Source organism: Petromyzon marinus, chromosome 27 (genome assembly GCF_048934315.1).
Source record: "Petromyzon marinus isolate PM22_M1 ecotype Great Lakes invasive population chromosome 27, UKy_Petmar_22M1.pri1.0, whole genome shotgun sequence".
Lineage (NCBI taxonomy): Eukaryota > Metazoa > Chordata > Hyperoartia > Petromyzontiformes > Petromyzontidae > Petromyzon > Petromyzon marinus.
The window spans coordinates 1,359,081-1,375,034 of record NC_133693.1 but is presented as its reverse complement, the minus strand read 5'-3'; the positions used below and the strand labels follow the sequence as shown (position 1 = coordinate 1,375,034).

Here is a 15,954-nt window from a genome sequence, read left to right as displayed (position 1 = left end):
GCCAGCAACGAGCAGCACCGTTGAAGGTGTAATAGACGAACGCTGCCCCGCGCTCATTGGAGCAGGAAGACGCTTTGACATTTCAGATGGGAAACCGGCACTCGGAATCAGAATATTTATGTATACTGGAGGAATCTAGTAAGCTATAAAGTTATTTTTCACAGATGTTCGGTAGGGTGAGTTGCGCAAACCCGAGCGGGGGACATCTGTCTCCGCAGGCCGGACGCCGTGCGAGCGGGAGGCTCTGAGACGGGGGCAGCTGGGGGCTGGCGAGCGACTGGAGCTCTACTGCGACCCAGAGGGCCTCTACGAGGGAGAGAAGCCGGCCAAGGGAGGCCAGGATGAAGGTGAACACACCACTCGTGCCAAGCACGAACAACGCTCGCCACCAGGCCTGCGGAAACACCCGCTTCGCCCGGGGCGCGCCCGCGTGGCAGGAAGAGCTGCCGTGGGAGTGCGAGTCGACTACGGCTGGAGTAGTCGCGTAGCGGGTCAAGTCGTGGCCAACAACCTCGACCAGGTGTCCAACCAGGGCAGAGCCCCTACAAGTCAGCTCTAGCGCGAGGTGGGGGTACGTCCTTGAGTAGTGTTTGTCACCTCCTCTGAGTTCGGCTTCGTCTATGTATTGCATATGGGACATAGTAGCAGCATTGACCCGGGTAAGTACATGGATGGGAGACTTCCCCGAAATACCAAGTGTTCTTAGGTCGGTGTAAGGTGGTGAGGACAGTAGAGCAATGGATTATTAAATCTAGCTGTGCGAAGCTTTGAGTATTACCCCTTGGTACGTGTGGGTTTTCTCCCCTTACTCCGCTTTACTCCCACATAAAGCCAAACACTCACGAATTGAATTTCGATTTAAAGCTTTCGTGACTGCAATGATTCATCTTCTTTGGTTCTTTCGGTAAAGTCACGTAGAATGAGAATAAAATAATAAATTGATAAAATAAAATAACACAATAATATTCTCACGACGTTTCGGCCACAACACAAGCGGCCTTCATCAGATGAAGGGACGAGACTGTCTGGTACTGTCTCCACTCCAGCGCTGTCCTACCAGACAGTCTCGTCCCTTCACCTGATGAAGGCCGCTTGTGTTGTGACCGAAACGTCGTGAGAATATTATTGTGTTATTTTATTTTATCATTTTATTATTTTATTCTCATTCTACGTGACTTTACCGAAAGAACCAAAGAAGACTCACGAATTGAATAAGCCAAACATCCACACAGAAGATCGTCCTGCAATAGAGCCTTGAGACTCAGTGATACTTTCCTGAGTGAGTGGTAGTAGCGTAGCTGCCGAGAGCGCAGGCGGTGCAACTGCACCGCAGCCCCCAGGCCAGAGAGCACCAAATGCCGGGTTAGGAAGAGGGATGAAGCCAGCCAGGGTGCCCCATTTGTTAGCCTTGCACCAGGTGCCCATGCCAACCACGGCACTATTAAAGGTAATTATTCTGATTGGTCAAGTCAATCAATTGCGTGGACGTGCAGTACTGCGATCCCTCTCACCACAGCTCTGGCGTGTGTCGCGCAGTCCGCAGGATGTTTGAGGAGGTCCCATCGGAGGACCTGGTTCTCGGGGCCGTGGACGCAGTGGCGCTGAGAATTCGAACGGAGACGGGGCCTGTGCAGGAGGTGGAGCCGCGCTGTCTGCAAGGTGCGATCGCACACACGCACACACGCACACACACGTGTACGCACACGCACACACACACGTACGCACGCGCACACACGCACACACGCACACACACATGTATGCACACGCACACACACACATGTACGCACATACGCACACACCACCCGTGGTGGATGCCAAACGGTCCACTCACCTTGGCTATTTCTGTTCTGGTTTTTAAATGTGATATACAAAATGTAAATCCAAATCAAAGTTAGCACAAACAAAACTTGTTTTATTTTGCCAGTTATATGCAATGATTACATTTGATGTAACAAATTGTCTCGAGGATTTTTGTTTAGTTTTAATCGTGCTACACTATTCCATTTCAACCATTATAAAAATTTTGATTTAAAGCTTTCGTGACTGCAGTGATTCATATTCTCGGTTCTTTCGGTAAAGTCACGTTGAAGGGAAACAATAAAATAATAAAATATATATAAAACAATAAAAATATATTTTAACATTATAAAAATCTTAAGTAATTTTAATAATGTTACAATTTATGTCGTCCCTATTTTTACCAAACCACACACTGACCAGCGTGGTGAGGTATGGTTAAACAACACCCATGACCCACAGTGGATTGACAACGGCGTAGTAGGAGTGCATTGTAGACCACAGTGACTGTTGCGCTGACAAAAGCAATGTGTAGAGGTTGGTGCTGGTATCGCACACTCTTCCGAAGATCCCACTGGAATGTTTTTTGGGACTCTGCCCAGCGACTAGTTGGTGCCCGTTGCTTTGGATAAAATATTCGAGCTCCGTGAATTGCATCAATATCCCGTTGTTGTAAGAGTGTGATATTCAAGGGACATCATATGGAGTCGTGGTTAGATGAATTCGCATGCCTGGATATTTGCCTCCTTTACAACGTCGCCAACAATATTATTAATAAAGAAGCTGCGTGTCGTGCCAAGTGGAGAATATTTTTTTGTGTCTGTGCAAAAACTAATAAAAATATAAATGTCTGAATTTTGAAGGATTATAAAAGAGAGGATTTCGAAAATCCGTTTCTCAGCAAACGGTGATCTTGACGGTCACGAACCGGGATGACGTGTGTTTGTTGCGCTGTCGTGCGCACAGCGATACCGTCTCGTTCTCCCCCACAAACAAAACCCTGAAGTCAAATTGTTTCCAGTGGGGAAGGAAAGTATGATCTAACGTTGCCTGCGAAAATTGTAGTTGATGTAAGTGCGTTAACCTCTTCAGCTTGCCACCTATTATTGACATTTACACATCTCAGCAACGGAGTTACTGAAGCAATTTCTGCTGGAGCAGAGAGTGCGGCAGGGCCATTAATCACTCTCCCATCTGGATGTGCAATGGATTTGCAAGGGTCATTCCAGTTCAAACTAATTATTCAGAATGTAGTTCGTTTGAGAACACACTTCATTTCACCTTTGACCAAGTCACCAAGAATGCACGCGATCTGCTCAGATCTCAGAAGCTAAGCAGGCTTGAACCTGGACAGTCCAGGGATGGGTGTCCACCATGCCCAACAGACTGGTGCATCGGACGTTGTGGGCAGCAGAAGGCAGTGCACAAATGCCCATTGTTGTTGTTCTACATCCATCCGCACCTTTGCCATCTTGCACTGACCAGCACGCTGAAGCACGATGAAACATCCCTAACGGCCCATGGGACGTAGGGAGGAGGAAGGCCTCATCTAGCAGTGGACTGATGGAGCGGCTGCACGTGGACGCCCAGTCACAGAATACACTCGCGTGCGTTTGGGAAGAAATTAAAAACTCGCGTGTCAACGTTCGCCATGTTCGGATGTCAAACTGATCGCTAATTCCGCTGAAAACTCAACCGCTCACAGAAAAATCAATATTGTTTTAAACGGAGCAGAAGTGGGTCGCCGGGTCGGCATGTGACTCCGTGCGTTTGTGGAAGCCGACGGGTTCACGCAAACGAATTGACAGACCGATCGTGTGGGGGGTGGGAGGAGGAGGTGGTGGCGATGACTCCGTAGCCTTCGTGCCGCCCCTCAGGGCCGTGGCGGCGGGGTAGAGCGAGGCCGCGCAGCCTCCGGGGAAGTTCCGTGGCTCACGGCCAACGACGAGCCGACGGCCCCCCCGGGGGCTCGTCGTTCCAGACAAGTGACACGGGCGACTTGCGTGGGAGTTCTCGCCGATCTAGGCGGAGTCTGCCAAACCGTGTTGATATTCACTCTGCGCAGCGCCGCATCACACTGGCGCGCTGCTTTACGTGGTTTGATGAGGTCTTGATGGTGCAGTGGTGCGCGTCAAAACAAATAATTTACGTGATACAATTGTACCTTGACACTGTACATGCGCTACACATGGATGAAATGTAATTGTTGCCAGATTTCTTTACATTGCACGAAGACAGCATACACACAAGAATAACCTAGATTTAGCTTTACAGTAAAAAAAAAACATTCCTAAATTGAAAAAGCGAAGTGTGAGTTGACGTCTACGACGTGTACATTGCCAGTGTACCACGACATTATCTCGCCGCACGGTGGCTAGGATAACTAAAAAAGTTGAAGTCTTTAGCCCGAATTTTATTCTGATTGTGTGGTCCGCGTCGTCGCTTGGGTTGAAGAATCCCCAGTGCAGCCTTTCTTGTGAGGGAACGGCCTCACTGAATCGGTTTTTATCACCAAGCGGTATCTGACATTCTTACAAGTGACCTCCGGTCCACACAGCAGGGAACAGCTCTGGTGTGGTTACTCTGCCACTGAGAGTAATTTCAGTGGAAGTGATAATTACCATTCTCAAGAGTTGGACATTTTTCATCCAACGAAGTGCAGAGTCAGATTTAACATGATATTTGTTTTCCGTAGTCATTGATGACTGGGCTGAGATCATCAACTCACACCACTTGAGAGTCTGGTTTAATCACAGGCAGCTGCCTGGGTTGGAACCCAGGTTCTCAGTGGGGCCCGCCAAGAGCTCCGACCTCCGAGCCACCCGGCCACCTCGCGGCTGACAGGTCTGAAGTGCGCGCGCGTGTGTCAGGATCGCGAGCAGGACGTGCGTGTGATCTCAATCGCTCCGTGTGCCCTTGTCTGTGTCTCTGGCAGAGTGCCTGAAGGAAGAGCGCTGCGACTTCTTTGTCTTCTCCACCCAGGGTGACGTCAGCTCCTGCCACTTCTACAACGGCTCGCGGGAAAGCTATCAGTGCGAGAAAGCGCCGGAGGTACGCAAGGAGCTTTTTTGGGAGCTTGCCGCTGGTCATTGGGTTGGAGGCAGTGGCGGCGTGAGGAATGAGAAAACCGAGCAAAAGTTTAGTGCCCAAATATCAGCTCAAATCCTAAATAACATAACAAGCAAATTAACATTAAGATTCCAATTAATCCCTATCTTCTCTATATTTGCTGTAAATCTCTTCATGTCACTGCGGGCCCCCAATAAAGCTAAACTAAACTTTTTTTAATTTTACCAGATAAGGCCCCAATGAGCTACGTAGCTCTTTTCAGAAGCGACCTGGCCACAAATAATAGCTCAACGAAATGGCTTATCACATGGAAATTTAGAGCAGCAAAATACGCTAAACGCATGTTTCTAAATGTGGAGGGGAACACCAGAGGACCCAGAGAAAAATCCACGCGACCACGGGGAGAACATAAACTGCAAATATACAGGCGAGGTAGTTAACATCTCGCAGCTGAGGGCCCCCGATAGGCCAGCACCCCACTGGTTTCACTCATGTGCATACCACGCATCATAGCCTGTCCCTGGGAACTTTACATAAGTTGTTTGTCTGGTGGCTCGAGCTGATAAATATTGTTTCCCCATGCTTCTCTGTGTGTGTTCTTGATTCCAGGATATTTGGCAATGAGAAATGCACATGCACAATATTTAGATTTCGCCAGCGCATCTACAAAGCAGGTGCTAGCAACTGCAAAATATTTTCAGCAGTTGTATAGGCATGCACTAGGGTTCATCAGCAATGACAAATTGATTAACATTATTTTCATAATTCTGCACGCTTTATATTTTTGGCAGAGCCAGGCTTGCCATTGCTTAAAGCAGGTCCACAGCATGGCTAGTGTCAAGGCCATGGGTGCTTTGTCAGCGAGGTCTGTGGGATCCTGCCAAGCCGACTGTTTATCCTTTCCATTATTCTTGGCAGATACCAAGGCCAGACACGTATACACAGGAAGCATAATGCACTGCGCAAGGAGGAATTTTTGAGCTCTTTGATTTATTAAGATTGGTGTCGGCAGGGTGATGGCGCAGTGGCAACACTTGTGCCTCGCGCCAAGTATGACCTGGGTTCTATTCCTGACTCGAGTACCTTTTCTGTGGGGAGTTTGTGTATACCCCCACCCCCTGTTCTCTCCCTGTTCTGCGCCGGTTTCCCACAGTTTCCTCCTAAAACTAAATAAAATGTAACCGGTATTGACCAATCATCCCAATGTTGAAAAATAAATCCCCGCAAATTACTCAATTTGGATTACAGATGGCAACATTGGCCCCTGCTGCAAGAACCTTGGTCGCACCCTCCTGAGAAATAGTCCCGAGGCTTTTCTGGGTGCACGAGTGGAATACATCAAACAATAATAATAACAATAATAACAACAATACAAAATGGAGCTTCGTCCATTCCACAAAACCCACCCACCCAGTAAAAACAAAACCAAGCAAAGCACGTGGCAGAGCGTGTCTCACTCTAGGAGAAGAGTGCGCTTGGCATTTCGCTGTGCGTCGTATTTATTGCGGTCATTGCAATGTCCGTTGTTGATGCTTTGACATGAATGACCTTTCATCGGGAGATTGTTACACACATACGATCAAACGTCTCAGCTGTTAGTCACGAATAACTGTAAATAAATGCATGAGCACTTCACGTGTGATCAGTTGTTCACCTTACGGTCTGTTTGCATACCAGTTCTGCATGTAAGCTGTGCATTTATCCTTTTAAATACAATGCTTCGTTAGAGGTGTGTGCATATACTTTTTGTACAAACAAATATGAATTTATAGTTCTCGGTGAATCCACTGCTGTATGATGGTAAATCCACTGCTCCCCAATGCCGTATTAATCAAAGGGGTTTATTTGATCATACTTCACCACACTGGTTCATGCGACTGAGTGAAGGTGGATGCCCACTTCAGATATCTCTTGCCACTGATGTTAGACCTTGGCCTGGAATCAAACCCAGGTCACCAAGGTTTACAGCACAGTGCATGAATCACCGCACCACGTCCCTGAACAGACTGTTGTGACAAGTGCTGTTTGTGAGCACCCATGAAGGTTCGTCACGGCACACGAGGGGGTGGGTGGCCAGCATCAGTGGGGATATTTGTACACCCCTGCACCAAGTACTCATTTGAGGCTGAGTTGACCCAGGTGGAGGCCCAGGAGAGGTTCAGATATTCGTTGCTACTGTTATCGGTCGTGAGCGGGCATTGAACTCGGTTTGCCGAGTTCGTAGCGCAGTGCGCGAACCACTATCCCACCGCTCCCCACCCCGCGCACAATCGCACGTGCGCTTTGTGATTTATCCGAGACATCTTTTCCCCCTCCCCCCCCCCCCATGCGCAGGTGCCTGGGTTCCTCGGGGACCCCGACTCGAGCTGGGTGGAGCGTCTCAGCTGCCGCCCGCGAGTGTCCCTCCCTCCCGGCTCCGTCTTCACCGTCTACAGGAAGAAGGGTAGGAGAGCGTCCCCTGAGCCCTCTCACCATGGCACACGGCGGATTTATCCTGTCTTGCATTCACCGCTCTTAAGGCCCAGGCCAAACCGCATACGTTCATAGTGACCAAGCAATGATACTGCGTAGGTGTCGGCTTCCACGTAAGCTCTGCGGTGTGCTTTTTAGGCTCCCGGCACGCGGAGCGAAACGTCGGACGTCGCGCCGAACCGCCCAGCGGCACGACCCGAACACACGTCGCTTACCGTGATAGAGCACGACCGCGAAAACCCACGGGGCGGCACTGGCAAGCGTGGGCCACCGGCTAACAGCGTGGCAGCACGGGGGAGACAGATCGATTTGTTTGTTACTCCGGACGTTTTTATTTCCACGCAGGCCACGAGCTGCCCTCGTGGGACGGCCAACTGTACCGCCCCACGGGCTTCGGGAACGCGGCGAGCGGCGCGTATCGGACACTGGCCCTGCCGGCCGGCACCACGACCCTGCCGGACGCGCACCTCTACTGCCGCTCGGCGTGCAGCGCACAGGCGTGCTGCGACGGCTTCCTGCTCAAGGAGCTGCCGCTCGACAACGGTGATGACCACAATTGCACACGCGAGCGTGAGGGCGGCTGACCGAGCCGGTCCCGTTCATCCATGGCGCAAACTCAGTCCCCGATTAAACTCCCTGGGGTTACCGCCACCCAATGAACAAAAACACCGGGAACTTGTCGAGGGAAGGAGAATATCTCGCAATGCCGGTCGAGCGGACAACTACGCGTACGTGCCTTGCCGTGAGCGGTGCATCGTTACGCAGCCGACAAAAACCGTGACCTTTAATGTCCCGGGAAAACTTCCGGACTCGCAGAATCACCGGGAAGGCCGCTGCCTCGACTAGACAGCGATCCTGAAACAGCCAAGACAGGTGGCGATGCTGCTCGGTACATTGACTCGGGGTGGGCGACACGATTCCCCACATCTCACGATGTTGTACTCCGTCGTCACAGAGGGATGCCAACGCGGTGTAATGTTTAGCGCACTGGACTTGCAATCCAGAGGGTATTCGGCCTACTCTTCCACGCTGGCTATGTGTCTTAGAAGAGGTGTGAGTACCCACGCTTTGCCCCATCGCACGCCACCTTTCCGATCGACTGATTGCGGTGTCCCCGTTTATGCTGCCGGGTGGAGAGGGAGGCGCCGGGAGATCGCAAGTCCCAGTGCGGTCACCATTGCACCGAGGCAACACGCCTTGATCAACTCGGCCAAGAAGCGGCAGAGCACACGCAGAGGCTCTCACAGCCCTGTGAGACCCGCAGGGGTCATACCCAGTGGCAGGCCCACATCGCCTGATCGTGAACTGAACTCCCTGCCAAAACCTCCTTGCAGTCCGTGCCCGTGTGGTGTGCTGGCACGGAGCACCCAGATTTGTGCCCTCGTGTGAAAGCGTGCCAGTGCTGCTGTGTGAGTGCGCGCACGCCCACCCGCATCTGTGTGTGTGGGTGTATGTACATGGGGAGTGCTGATGTGATCCGCTGCCGACTCTGTGACCTGGATTCAATTTACGGCCACTGCTAAAATTCGTGGCGGGTGATATCCAAACATGGAATTTCTACCATTGGCTCAGGCCTACAAACGGGAGATGGGCACTGCCTTCAATGCTTATTTGATCAAAACATTATTTTGACTTTACGTCCGCGTGTGTGCGTGTGCATGCATGTATGTGCAGCGGTGGGGAGCGGTCGTGCAGCGGTTAGCCCGCTGCGCTACAAAGTGCCGCGGTTAAATCACGGCCCCTTAGTGACGACCGGCGATGGTTGTTGTTGTTGTTGTTGTGTGCATGGGTGCGTGCATGCGTTTCCCTCGGCAGGTGTGCTCGTGTGCGCATTGCTCTCGGGCCCCACGGTGCTCACGTGCCGCGCGCCGTGGTGGCCGCGCACGGCGGACGAGTACGGCGACGGGGAGTGCTCCGGGCTGCGCGTGCACAAGCCCAGCCGCACCTTCGGCTTCAGCCTCGGCGGCGTCCACTACAACGCCAGTAATCCACCTTCCGCTGTCGCTTCTACCGCTGCTGCTGCTGCCGCCGCCAGCCAGGTTCCCGCGGCTACGCTGTGCGGCGCTCCGATGTGTTTTCCGGGGTTGTGCTGCGCGTCGTTCGCCGTGACGGCCTGCGCCGACGCTGCGCGTGCTGGGTGCTTCTTCGGGAAGTCGATATTCGGATCCTGACGAAGTTCTCGGAAACGTGGAGCCAAACGGTCGGACATCCCGCCAAACAAAAAGACGGCGGAGAGCCGTGCTGATTGTAGGTGTCTGCAGTACAAAATTAATTTGCATTTTTACCATTAGTCCTTAATTGGCTCTTTTATTTTCTTTGGTTCTTTCGAAACGTCGTGAGAATATTATTGTGTTATTTTATTTTATCAATTTATTATTTTATTTTCATTCTACGTGACTTTACCGAAAGAACCAAAGAAGATGAATCCTTGCTGGCTCTTTTATTCTTTTGCCTGAATTTTGTGTAACCTTTTGGTCAAGCTGGCCCCATCTCAACAAATAAAAAAGATTAAATCATCTTCACGAGAGTGATAGTGCCCCCCACGCGTTACGCATGAACCGACGGCGCCAACGCATAAAAGTTCGCAACCTCGGTCAAAAAGCGTTACAGGCGCACCACGTGTCTCACGATGCACCAGCAGCCATGACCTCCGGGGGGACCAGGCTACCCAGTGGGACTTGACAAGCTGGACGAGGGAAGAACAACTCCAGACCACGCTGGTGCTTGCTTGCTTGCCGTCAGAATCTTCCCGTTCTCTTTGACGACGCTCGTGCCCGTGCCCCGCGCAGCGTTCAAAGACCTGGGAGCGTACGAGAAGGACGCCGGACTTCCCCGAGCCTCGGCCCGGCCCTCGAGCGGTCCACTGGAGGCTGGCTTCACGTTGGACCTGCAGCGTGGCGGGGCCCTCTTCAGCCAGATCTACCTTTGGGCAGGTGGGGATCGGCCACTGTGGGCACGCAACACCGGCGGGGCAACCTGACGTGGAGGCATTGGCCGTTGCCATTTGGGAGCCCAAAAAGAGTTTTGCTGCCCGTCAGCGACTTTGTCGCGGCGACGTTGTCGCGGCGACGTTGTCGCGGCGACGTTGTCGCGGCGACGTTGTCGCGGCGACTTTGTCGCGGCGACGTTGTCGCGGCGACTTTGTCGCGGCGACGTTGTCGCGGCGACGTTGTCGCGGCGACTTTGTCGCGGCGACGTTGTCGCGGCGACGTTGTCGCGGCGACGTTGTCGCGGCGACTTTGTCGCGGCGACGTTGTCGCGGCGACTTTGTCGCGGCGACGTTGTCGCGGCGACGTTGTCGCGGCGACGTTGTCGCGGCGACGTTGTCGCGGCGACGTTGTCGCGGCGACGTTGTCGCGGCGACGTTGTCGCGGCGACGTTGTCGCGGCGACTTTGTCGCGGCGACGTTGTCGCGGCGACGTTGTCGCGGCGACGTTGTCGCGGCGACGTTGTCGCGGCGACTTTGTCGCGGCGACGTTGTCGCGGCGACGTTGTCGCGGCGACGTTGTCGCGGCGACGTTGTCGCGGCGACTTTGTCGCGGCGACGTTGTCGCGGCGACGTTGTCGCGGCGACGTTGTCGCGGCGACGTTGTCGCGGCGACTTTGTCGCGGCGACTTTGTCGCGGCGACGTTGTCGCGGCGACTTTGTCGCGGCGACGTTGTCGCGGCGACGTTGTCGCGGCGACTTTGTCGCGGCGACGTTGTCGCGGCGACGTTGTCGCGGCGACGTTGTCGCGGCGACGTTGTCGCGGCGACGTTGTCGCGGCGACGTTGTCGCGGCGACGTTGTCGCGGCGACGTTGTCGCGGCGACGTTGTCGCGGCGACGTTGTCGCGGCGACGTTGTCGCGGCGACGTTGTCGCGGCGACTTTGTCGCGGCGACTTTGTCGCGGCGACGTTGTCGCGGCGACGTTGTCGCGGCGACGTTGTCGCGGCGACGTTGTCGCGGCGACTTTGTCGCGGCGACGTTGTCGCGGCGACGTTGTCGCGGCGACGTTGTCGCGGCGACGTTGTCGCGGCGACTTTGTCGCGGCGACTTTGTCGCGGCGACGTTGTCGCGGCGACGTTGTCGCGGCGACGTTGTCGCGGCGACGTTGTCGCGGCGACTTTGTCGCGGCGACGTTGTCGCGGCGACTTTGTCGCGGCGACGTTGTCGCGGCGACGTTGTCGCGGCGACGTTGTCGCGGCGACGTTGTCGCGGCGACGTTGTCGCGGCGACTTTGTCGCGGCGACGTTGTCGCGGCGACGTTGTCGCGGCGACGTTGTCGCGGCGACGTTGTCGCGGCGACGTTGTCGCGGCGACTTTGTCGCGGCGACGTTGTCGCGGCGACTTTGTCGCGGCGACGTTGTCGCGGCGACGTTGTCGCGGCGACGTTGTCGCGGCGACGTTGTCGCGGCGACTTTGTCGTGGCGACGTTGTCGTGGCGACGTTGTCGTGGCAACGTTGTCGCGGCGACTTTGTCGCGGCGACGTTGTCGCGGCGACGTTGTCGCGGCGACTTGGCTGCGTGGGGCAGCGTGGGGCAGCACATTGGAGAACCCCATAAAATTGTCTATGAAAAATGTATCAGAAAATATGAGGTCATATTTGTGTTGTTTTTTGTTATTGTAGGGACGCAACCACATTGTGTATCCAGTAGGAGACAGCGGTTGTGAACACTGTCAGAAGTCACTGTGTGATTGTATCCGTCAAGAATAGTGCATGTTCAGTGCCCACAAATACTTTCTATTTTGTCACCGTCCTGCCCTGCAAGCAATCTACGCCACTCGCTGAATTGGGACCGTCACGTTTTCTATCTATTTTCACGCCCGTGCATGTGTGTTCAACATGCATATTCGTGCCGAAGGTGTCGTTATAAACGTCCGACTGCGCTTTCGCCGCGGCTCGTGCAACGCTCGCCGCGCTTTCTCGAGCGGGCAGAGCGAGCGTCTGTCGCGGGGCGCCGCGGCTTGCGAGGAAGATGCACTGCACGCGACGGCTTTATTGCCTCGCGCGCTGATGCCGTCCCAAGACGTTGCCAGCGCGTTACTCATCGAGCTGAATTATCCCTCAATAGCGGCTTTACTTGCGAGCTGAGTGATCCGTGATGACGAAGCACATTTTAGCTCGCGCCGTGCAACGCGCTGTCCGAGTAACTGCCTCTCACGCGCCTTTATTTGAATTCCTGGTGGCTTGTTTTCTGTTGTTGTTGTAAAACGTGAGTAATTTATTTATTCTGCTCGTTTCTTGAGTGCTGCTACTGCTGCCGTGGTTGTAATGCTCGGCACGCCGGACTTGCAATCCAAAGGCCACCGGTTCAACCCCTGGGCACCCCTGGGCAACGATGCACGTTTCTTAAATCCCACCGCGTATGTTCACAATCGGTGGGGTAAAGTGTGGGTACTCCCACCTCTTCAAAGACGTCTGGGCAGCGTGAAAGAGTAGACTAAATAGTAGAGGCCCTTCTGCCAGCAGTGACGTGAGCAAGCAATTGCGCGGCTGCACCTTTCCGTTGTAGTTGTTAATTAGACACTGGCGATGCAATATGGGTATATCGACGGAGCGTACTCTCGTTTGTGTGCAGGCAGTGAAGCTGGGTCACGTGATGTCTGCTTACACACCAAGGCCTACACACCTCAGCCCGGGGAGCCGGCCGGAGAGGAGGAGGAGGATGTGTCTTACCACTCACCACAAGACGAGGGTTTGTATTCATGGAAATTATTGAACATGTCGTGATATCGAGTTTACCAACGGGGCAACCTAAAGTTGTGGTAAAATGGGGCAATTTTCCCTGGGCCTCCAGGGACCCCTGGCAGATCACAGTTGCTGGATGCGACGATCCATAAATGCTCAGCTTCCCTAACATCGCTGACAAGTAAACGTTATCTGTGGGGATTTTCACAATTTTGAATGTACAGCACGTGGAATGTCTTGCAGAAATAGCCGTGTGTCCACCCGTGAAGTCCCCACTACACAGCAGCACAGTGAGCTGGAGTGTGTTCGTAAAGTCCCCACTACACAGCAGCACAGAGAGCTGGAGTGTGTTCGTAAAGTCCCCACTGCACAGAGAGCTGGAGTGTGTTTGTAAAGTCCCCACAGCACAGTGAGCTGGAGTGTGTTTGTAAAGTCCCCACTGCACAGAGAGCTGGAATGTGTTCGTAAAGTCCCCACTGTGCAACACAGTGAGCTGGAGTGTGTTCGTAAAGTCCCCACTGTGCAGCAGCACAGTGAGCTGGAGTGTGTTCGTAAAGTTCCCACTGCACAGAGAGCTGGAGTGTGTTCGTAAAGTCCCCACTCAGCAGCACAGTGAGCTGGAGTGTGTTCGTAAAGTCCCCACAGCACAGAGAGCTGGAGTGTGTTCGTAAAGTCCCCACTGCACAGAGAGCTGGAGTGTGTTCGTAAAGTCCCCACTGCACAGTGAGCTGGAGTGTGTTCGTAAAGTCCCCACTGCACAGTGAGCTGGAGTGTGTTCGTAAAGTCCCCACAGCACAGAGAGCTGGAGTGTGTTCGTAAAGTCCCCACAGCACAGAGAGCTGGAGTGTGTTCGTAAAGTCCCCACTACACAGCAGCACAGTGAGCTGGAGTGTGTTCGTAAAGTCCCCACTGCACAGCACAGAGAGCTGGAGTGTGTTCGTAAAGTTCCCACTACACAGCAGCACAGAGAGCTGGAGTGTGTTCATAAAGTCCCCACTACACAGCACAGTGAGCTGGAGTGTGTTCGTAAAGTCCCCACTACACAGCACAGAGAGCTGGAGTGTGTTCGTAAAGTCCCCACTGCACAGAGAGCTGGAGTGTGTTCGTAAAGTCCCCACTGCACAGCGGCACAAATCTTCTGTTTACCGCGGTGAGCCACTGGTGGAAATTCCACGGTCCTATGGCAGGTGCGACTTCCCCCACAAAGTGGTACTCATCATATCGATTCCATCAAGGTTTTGAACTCGCAACCTTCAAAATTGTTTAGAGCACTCAAGAGACCAGGGGGAGGATGATTCTCATTCGCAAAACTGTCCTGGGTCACCAAAATGACAAAAGCAAAAACGTCAAAAACCAAAGCACAACAACGATGATGCAAATAAAAAAATAAAAACAATTGCGTGATAGAAGGGATCAAAAACAATGCAAAAAACACAATCAACGTAATATAGAAATATTTCCCGAAACAAAAGTTTCTTTGGACAATTTAATTGTACTTAAAACATTAATGAGGTGTAAACTATAAGACGCAGAAACATCAACGTAGATTTCGGGTGATCATTGCACGGGTATGTCAACAGAAGAGGAAGCACGTCAAATACCCGTGGATTCCCTTGCCCCTGCCGTCCCGTTGGTCGCGAGCAGCCGATGTGTCGGGACGCTTCTCGACCCTGCGGCCGGAGGAGGTGACGCTGCAGCCAGAGATGCGCGTGGCGCAGCAGAACTTCTGGCTCTTCCGGAGGGCCTTCTCACCGCAGCAGCAGGCCACCTCGTGGTGCCTCAGAAGTAAGGCCGGCAAAAATACATTCACCAGCGGCATTGCCATCACCACCATCACTTCATGGTCATGCCACGCCTCCCATGCAGGGCTAGATCAATGTTGTGAGGGGCCTGAGGCTAATAGGAGGGAATGGCCCAAGCAGGGGCGGAGCCACAGGGGGGGCTGGGGGGGGGGGGGCTCAGCCCCCCCTGAAATTTTGGGAAAGTCGGTAGTCGGGATAACCGGATATCCGGCTGCTGCAAAATGCTGCAGGCTGCCACCTTGTGCTGCCCTGCAGGCTGCCACCTTGTGCTGCCACCTTGTGCTGCCCCCTTGTGCTGCCCTGCAGGCTGCTTGAGTGGCAGCCTTTGGAACTTATCGAACTTATTAGCCACATCAGCGGCTCCGACCTAACTCTGCGTTCGTTTTTATACATTTGTGGCGCCCATTGGAAAACATTACACTGGATATCTCAGAATACTGAAGTCAGCCTCCCCAAAGTCAAAATACTGGTTCCGCCCCTGGGCCCAAGTATGTTTTACATATTGCAAAACAAATTATGAAGTCGTTAAACATATTTAGTTAAGTGCCGATGTCAAATTAACAATTGTATTCGACTCAAGGTAAAGTCATCAAACGTATATCACTCACTACACTCATTACTTCCAACAATTGTTTTTCTTCCGAGCGTCAGCTGTGGCAAAGTCGTGAATGGCGTCATCGTGATTCAAGGTCAAAAATGTTTGCGATGGCTGCGCTCCCATCGTTCTCAACGAAACTATTTAAACGATTACATTCAGCTGCTACTTCAATATGGAATGGAGGGCCTAAGGGAGGGCATACAAAATCTGATGGTTTTATTGGCCGAAGAGCAAATGTGGCCCTGCTCCCACACAGTAAATCTCCAGACTCCCTCCACGGTGGCAGCTGTCCCCATTCGGCACAAGGTGAACGCATCCCCTGCCAGCGAGTGCGCATGAGTCTGCCAGTGGGGCACGATGTTACGATGTGGGTTCCCAGTTCATAAATTTGCAAGTAATTTAGAACACAATATTTGGCCCGTGGCGCTGGCACACACGACGGCCTACTCTTTTTCGAACAGTAAAAGGCGTCGATGATAAAGTATTGCTAATGAGCGAAGCAGTGACTGTGGCTAAAGGAAGAGAACCCCGTTGTCACTCATGA

The 15,954-nt window shown here is 53.0% G+C and overlaps 1 protein-coding gene across 1 annotated transcript in view; it reads left to right on the top strand.

Annotated features, from left to right (window-relative positions):
- LOC116946664 (thyroglobulin-like) overlaps nt 1-15,954 on the top strand; it is a 107,297-nt gene that overhangs the window by 18,850 nt on the left and 72,493 nt on the right. Inside the window, exons 14-22 of the mRNA XM_032961839.2 lie at nt 219-347; nt 1,537-1,659; nt 4,733-4,848; nt 7,201-7,309; nt 7,684-7,881; nt 9,154-9,321; nt 10,128-10,271; nt 12,901-13,017; nt 14,655-14,795. Of these exons, the coding sequence (XP_032817730.2) occupies nt 219-347; nt 1,537-1,659; nt 4,733-4,848; nt 7,201-7,309; nt 7,684-7,881; nt 9,154-9,321; nt 10,128-10,271; nt 12,901-13,017; nt 14,655-14,795 (1,245 nt within the window). The remainder of the gene's footprint in view (nt 1-218; nt 348-1,536; nt 1,660-4,732; nt 4,849-7,200; nt 7,310-7,683; nt 7,882-9,153; nt 9,322-10,127; nt 10,272-12,900; nt 13,018-14,654; nt 14,796-15,954) is intronic.